We start from the raw sequence: 7,515 nt of genomic DNA, 5'->3' as shown, positions 1-7,515 counted from the left end.
CCCTTAACTTGGCTGGAAGAGTCACTCTCATCCAATCTGTCACTTCTGTCATTCCCTCCTACAATATGCAAACCATGGAGCTTCCTAGAAAACTTTGTGATGAAATTGATAAAATTTGTTAGGTTTTTATTCTTGGCAATCTCGTTTGACAAAACTCCTTTCAGTTGTAATTTTATTCGCTCTTGTATTTCAGTGAGGATATGAGTTTTAGATGCGAATCCAACCCGAATTGTGCCTTGCTGAGAAGTTTGTGGTGTTAATGCTTTCAAGATTGCCACTTCGCTGATTATGATGGGGATCGAGCTGCCCGGTCAACTCGCGGGGGGGTCCAGGGGGCAGTGCCCCTTGGCGGGTCCGGGACAGCGTCTAGACGAGGTCAAGGGGCAGCGCCCCCGAAGCAAAATGCAAAATTGGATTCGAAGTTGCATGTCCGCCCTTGCTTGCTCGAGCGAAGGAGTTCTTGCTTGAGCGAAGGTTACGTCCGTATAAAAACCTGACAGAGATGATTTCACGCTCGAGCACAGGTTGTTTGGCTCGAGCGAAGCCACTTATGGAAAACACGCATTTTTGGTTCCTCGCTCGAGCGAGAGAGTCTTCGCTCGAGCGAGCATCGCGATTCAGATTTCTATAAGTATGTGTTTCTGTCAGATTTTAGGATTACTTCTTCAGATCTTCATTTGGGATATTAAGGTTTATATCTGGGGATATTTTGTTAGTTTTCTTTGATGTTTAATTGAGTATTCAACTCATGGGTTAAGAAGAATACATCAAAGGTTTGTTTGTTCATTCTATACATAAGAGAGAGTTGTTCTTCAGTGGATTCTGGAGTGGCTCATCGTCAAGACAATTCCAAGGTAAAGACAGGGTTGGAAGAGGCACATAGGGGTTGGTTCAATTCAGGCATGGATTCGTTAGGTAGTTGAGAGTATACTTGTGTAATTCCTTTATATCTTCTTAGTGGATTGTTTTGTGACTGTTGTCCGTGGCTTTTTTATCACAGTTGGATGTGCTCCAATTGTGGTTTTTCCACGTTAAAATCGTTGTGTCGATTTGTCTTGATTGTTTGATTGGGATTGTTTTATTGCTTAAAATTGATACATAATCACAAATCAATATCTAGCGGATTTTTAGATTTTTCAAAATCAATAAAAATTTTCTGTGGGATGACACTGATTGTCAAAAAAAAGTGCATTTGGTTAACTGGGATAATGTCTGTAAAAGCAAAATCGAGGGAGGTCTTGGAATCAGGAAGGCTAAGGATCAAAACACTACCCTCCTCACCAAACTAGGCTGGAAAACAATCAGTGATAAGGACAAACTCTGGTGTAGAGTGCTGCATTCTAAATATTTGCATCATCATACTTTGTACACTTGGCCCATGAAGAAAAAATCTTCTCACTGCTAGAGAAGTATTTGTAAAAACAGGGATATCCTTAGGAAGGGTATTAAATGGACTGTTAAAGATGGAAAAAACATCTCTCTTTGGTATGACCGGTGGTGTGGCACACAACCACTAGCGCAACAAAACAACTGCTACCAATCTAATGCTCTTGACAAGGTCAGCTCTATTCTTGATGATGAAGGCAAATGGGACATTGATTTGCTATCCACTATTGTTAACCAGCAAGGTCTCAATGAGATTCTAAAAGTTTATAGGCCCAGATATGTTACATTCACTGATGCTCCAACCTGGGTTCCCTCTTCTTTTGGTAACTTCACTACAGCTTCTGCTTTTACTTTCATTACTAATTCTGAGCTGAGTAACAGGTACTAGAAGTGGGTCTGGAAACTCAAGATCCCTCAAAAGCTGAAATACTTTCTTTGGTTGGTGCTAAAGGTTCGTTTGTTGACCAATCAATTGCGGGTTGTTAGACACTTAGCTGATACTGATACATGCCCTAGATTTGGCCAATATAGTGAAGATATGGCACATTTACATAAAGACTGTACTACTTCCAGAGAGATCTAGTTTACCATCCAAAACCAGTCTTGGTGGGAAGAAGGGAATGAACAGTCCTTTAAAGATTGGGTTACTCTTAATCTGAAAAATAAATCCCTTTGTTTTGGTAAAAATCGGTCCGTAATTTTCATTGTCACTCTTTGGCAAATCTGGAAAGACCGTAACAAATTGGTTTTTGATAATTTTTTAAACCCAACTCACATCAGTCTCCAGAACATCTTCAACTATGTTCAAGAGATTGATGACGCTTATCATTCCCATCTCTGTCCCCAACCTGCACAACCAAGATTAATTCATTGGCATTGTCCATCTACAGGTACACTAAAAATGAACACTAGTGGTTGCTCAAAGGGAGACCCAGGCCATGCAGGCTATGGGGGTTTGCTGAGAGATGAGACAGGCACCTAGATATGGGGTTATTTTGGAAAGCTAGGCCATTACACCAGCTTAGAGGCTGAGGTATGGGGCATTTACAGAGGGCTCACTATTCTCTTCCAAAAAGGCACTAAAGATGTAGTCATTGAATCAGATTCTGAACAGGCTATCAATCAGCTTCTTCATGGTCCAAACCAAAATTCACCATACAAGGCCCTCATTGAAGATGCCAAGTTTTTACTCAAAAAGTGTAGCTGTTCTCTGGTTCACACCTTGAGAGAGGGAAACAGAGTTGCTGATCAACTAGCTAACATAGGAGTGGCGCAAACAGAACATGTTGTATTTCTTGAAAGTCCTCTAGATGAAGTTAGAGCTTCACTTATAGATGATATAACTGGTGTTAGATTTGAGAGGGACTAACCCTTTGGTTTGTGGTTTGACTTTCGAACACTTGTCTTTAATTTCTTATGAAAAAAAAAAACTCATTGTAGGCATCACAAGACTAAAGAGTACCTCCAATCTATAAAGGCCTTGTTTGACTAATAAATTAATAGTGAAATGATCAATAATCATTTCTTTTTTTTTTCTTTTATACTTGAAATTATGATCCCTTGCCCCTCTCAATATTAGAAAATCATCAATTTCGTTATATTGAATATCTGTCATACACGTAATTCTGTAAATAAAATTTGAAATCAAATGGGATTGTGAGTCTATAGACTATCAATCCCAATGCTAAGCTATACTACTATTAATCAAACATGCCCAAACTCAATTAGAGAAAGGCCCATATAATTTAATTTAAAGAAAGACCACCAAGCTTGATAGAAATTGATCATAGAGAGTTGCATACGTTATGAATATATAATTAATTAGTAGAAACTTTATATGATGGCCCCAAGGAAGTTGATTTAGTTTTAAAGAACTAACCAAACAAGGTGTGGGGATATATTTTCTAAGTACCAACACATGGCCAAGGTGACGCCGACATGTCAGCCGAGGTGCCACGTGTCCTGGTTGTTATGCCGAGGTCATCTCGGATAGGCCGAGATTACCTCCGAAGATATCGGAATCCGAGATAAGCGGATGAGGGGCAAGAGTCCTAAAATGAGAGAAGACTTCAGTTTGTATTAAGATAAGACTCTTAGAGAGTTTATCCTAATCTTACTGGAAGTCCAAGATTAGCAGTAATCTTGAGTCCATAGAAGTTAGGATTCTATTGGGACTAGGTTTATGTTGGCTATAAAAGAGAGGCACCCCCATGGGTCTAAGGTATGCTTTTGATACTCAAGCTTATGAGTTTAGCACTTGATTTATCTTTGAGAGATATACTGACTTGATCGTCAGAGTGCCCTCGGATAGACGAACCACCGCCGGAATCTTCTCTTTCTGTTGCAGGTCAGCCAGGTGTCATCTATTCTGCCGGTGCTCTTCAGCTGGTTACTAAGCGGGCAGTGTGGTCAGAAAATCACTCACACAATTTGGCGCCATCTGTGGGAAAGAAAGAAAAATAGATGGCCAATGAAAGAAAGAAGAATAGATGGCCAATGACGGACAGAAGGATCAGATTGGAAACAACACTCCTGCTGGAAGTGGGAGACCTATCAACCTCGACGTTAAAGGGGACGACCGCAACACAGAAACTCGTGACCAGAGTCACGGAGTGAAAGACACCGGCCAGAAAGGTGACGCCCCAAAGACAACAGATCGAAGCGGATACTACAACGAAGATGACTTCCAGGTATGGAAGGATAGATACCTACGGAGGAACGAAGACCCTTCCAAAAGGGATGCAAAGATAGGGGGCATGAACGCTCCCAAAGAGATAACATTCAAGTATAGAAGAACTCATCCTAAGTTAGCAGATCCCGGATTCCAGATCCTGGATCCCGGATCCTAGAAGACATGATCTTGGCCTAGATAAGTAGGTCCGAGAAGAGAAGAGCTCAACGTGAGTGACCAAATCCAAGATTCTAGCGGACAAGATCTCGGCACTTAAGTCCGAGAAGAGAAAAGCTCAGTGAGCAGATCTCAGATCCCAGAAGATAAAAAAAGAAAACACACAAGGTTGGACTGCAGTTAGCCAGGTTGAAGACCTTTTATAAGGTTTGCAAAGGAGTATGTGGAAGCCATGCAGGCGGCAGAGAAAAGAAGAATATGTTTACCACTTGTTGAAATTTGTAGCAATTTACAAGTTGGATTAATCGATATGATGTTTATCACTTGTTGAAATTTGTAACAATTTACAAGTTGGTTAAACCAATATGATGTTTACCACTTGTTGAAATTCTGTGTGAATTTACAAGTTGAAGTTAAACCGAGGTCGAATCGGAAAACGATTGGTTTAAACACTTGTTGAAATTCTATGTGAATTTACAAGTTATAGTTAAACTGTGGTCATATCGAAAGGAAGATGGTTTAACACTTGTTGAAATTTTGAGAAAAATTTACAAGCTGAAGTTAAGCCGAGGTTATGATAAAGGATGATGGTTAAAACACTTGTTGAAATTTTTGAGAAAAATTTACAAGTTAAAGTCAAGCTCAAGCAATATCTGCATACTTGTCGAGACTACCAGGTTGTCAAAACTTGAAATATGGAAAACTGGAGTCTTGATAGAAGACATTGAGAAAGTGACAAGTACTAAGCAACACTTGTGAAAATATTTGTTACAATATTTTCAAGTGCTAGGACAAGGCCGAGATGAGCAAGATTAGAAGTTGTGACAGAGGTATTTTACCCGAAGAGATTGCACAGTCAAGGTGTACTTTGAAGACATGCAAATTATTCTAAGTGTAGAATCATACAAGAGCAGAAAAAAGAAGACATTCATTCAAAGAAGAAATTAGAGAAATGCCTTTAAAGAAGAAAGAAGGCACTTCAGCCTGAATATTGAAAAATAAATTATTCAGACTACAAAAATGGCACGTTGGCCGGATTAAAAGCATACAGAGAATGACAAAGTACAAGGTACAAGGTACAAGGAGTAAAAGAAGGAAACAAAACTACTCGGCATCAATGGCAGGATATAAAAGACAGTTGGGAAGACTTCTCAGCAGCCTTCTCGGCCTCGAGCTCAGCATCGATCTCCCGAAAAGTTTGATCAAAGCTCTTTTCGGCGATTGGCACCTCGGAGTTTTAAAGCAAGAATCTGGAAAAAGACACAGAAAACAGAAACAAGAATGTAATTCATAATCAAGAATAGTGATGAAGCTATTAGGAAATCAAGACAAAAAGATTGCACAGGTGTGTCAAGCCAAGAACAGTAGCAGAAATCAACAGATGTGTGAACAGTGTGTATTCAAGAAGATGATTTGGAAACAACGGGTAAAACAGCAATGGTGATTAACAATGAAGCAGAGTTTCTTGGAAAGCAACAAGAAATAAAACCAGGAGGAACAGTGGCTTACCAGAAAGAGGGAAGCCGGACTGAGAATTGCCGAAGTCTGACGACGGATGGGAAAATGACAGAATGACGTAAGCTTCACCGGAGGAGAGGAACGAAAACAGTTGCAGAGCTTGAAAGCTTGGAACAATGACGGATTTAAGCAAAAGAGCTAGAAAGAGAAAAAGCCAGAGGATTGAATGACAAAAGAGAAAAATCAGAGTCAAAAAGACGACAAAGTTCAAGAATAAAGCCAAGTGTGCAGGCACTAAGTAAGTATGTGAAGAACAAGAAAGTAATGACCCAGACGCGATGCTAGCAACAGAAAGCGGATATGGCAAGAACAGTGCTAGGCGTTCAAACAATTCAAAATTTGAAAACAGACGAAAATAGAAGACAACAGAGGGCAAGTAAACGGATTCAGAAGAGTAATGAAAGATTAAGCTTAATAAAAGAGTTTATGAACCTACCAAGAGAAATGAACGCCGATATAAAGATCGCTGGAGTTAAATAGATGACTAGAAGTCGGGAACCCACCGAAGAATGTGAATGTAACAGTTGCAAAGCTTTTGGAGTTTACGAATTAATGGAACAAAAACCTTGGCTAGGAAGTGTGATCTCGAGCAGCTTGGAAACCACGAAGCTTGATACTTGACAGAAGTGGACAGTAAAATCCAGGAAACTTTGAGGTCGGCAAGTTTGATCTCGGACAGAGGGGCACAGATGAACAAACAGTGTAGGTTCCATCACCTCAGAATGCCGAGGTAATAGAACCTAGGGGGCAGTTGTGGGGATATATTTTCTGAATACCAACACGTGGCCAAGGTGACGCCGACGTGTCAGTCGAGGTGCCACGTGTTCTGGTTGTTATGCTGAGGTCATCTCGGATAGGCCGAGGTTACCTCCGAAGATATCGGAATCCGAGATAAGCGGATGAGAGGAAAGAGTCCTAGAATGAGAAAAGACTTCAGTTTGTATTAAGATAAGACTCTTAGAGAGTTTATCCTAATCTTACTGGGAGTCCAAGATTAGCTGTAATCCTGAGTCCATAGAAGTTAGGATTCTATTGGGATTAGGTTTATGTTGGCTATAAAAGAAAGGCAACCCCATGGGTCTAAGGTATGCTTTTAATACTCAAGCTTGTGAGTTTAACACTTGATTTATCTTTGAGAGATATACTGACTTGATCGTCAGAGTGCCCCCGGGTGAACGAACCACTGCCAGAATCTTCTCCTTCTGTTGCAGGTCAGCCAGGTGCCATCTATTCTGCCGGTGCTCTCCAGCTGGTTACTAAGCGAGCAGTGTGGTCAGAAAATCACTCACACACAAGGTAATAATTCTACAATAATCATCTTTTCAGACCACATTTATCTTTAGATTTTAGTAGAGTTCATGTGGTATACATTACATTAATAGTTGTGTTATGAAGGTATGATGTATCAACGAGATAATACATTAAATGTGATATAAAAAATATAATAAATGTAGAGGGTGAATTATACTAACAGTCCCTATAATTTAGAATTTGTGTCATTTTGGTTCTTGACTTTTCAATTGTGACACATTTGACCTTAAATTTCAAATCTTGTCCCAAATAAAGACAATTGAAAATATCATTGCTCAATTTCAAGAGTAAAATCGTCAATTTGATAAAATATAAACTAATTTGATAAAAATAAATGTCAAACAAAATATTTTTGAATTTTTAAAAATTATTTCTACCCACCAAAAATAAAATTATATAAAATTGATAAATCTTTTACACATTTATTTATTTTACCAAATTAATTTTTATTA

General features: G+C 39.3%; 1 protein-coding gene across 1 annotated transcript; it reads left to right on the top strand.

The window, feature by feature from the left end:
* The first annotated feature begins 1,463 nt into the window (after nt 1–1,463).
* On the top strand, nt 1,464–2,755 carry LOC114303709 (uncharacterized). The gene is made up of 3 exons (XM_028248857.2): nt 1,464–1,485; nt 1,584–1,767; nt 2,437–2,755. Exons 1-3 carry the CDS (start codon nt 1,464–1,466, stop codon nt 2,753–2,755), a joined length of 525 nt encoding a protein of 174 aa, XP_028104658.2.
* Nucleotides 2,756–7,515: the final 4,760 nt, after the last annotated feature.

The sequence above is a fragment of the Camellia sinensis genome, chromosome 9 (assembly GCF_055761805.1).
Source record: "Camellia sinensis isolate YWXY chromosome 9, ASM5576180v1, whole genome shotgun sequence".
In the NCBI taxonomy this organism is placed as follows: Eukaryota; Viridiplantae; Streptophyta; class Magnoliopsida; order Ericales; family Theaceae; genus Camellia; species Camellia sinensis.
This window is presented reverse-complemented; position numbering and strand designations above follow the sequence as displayed.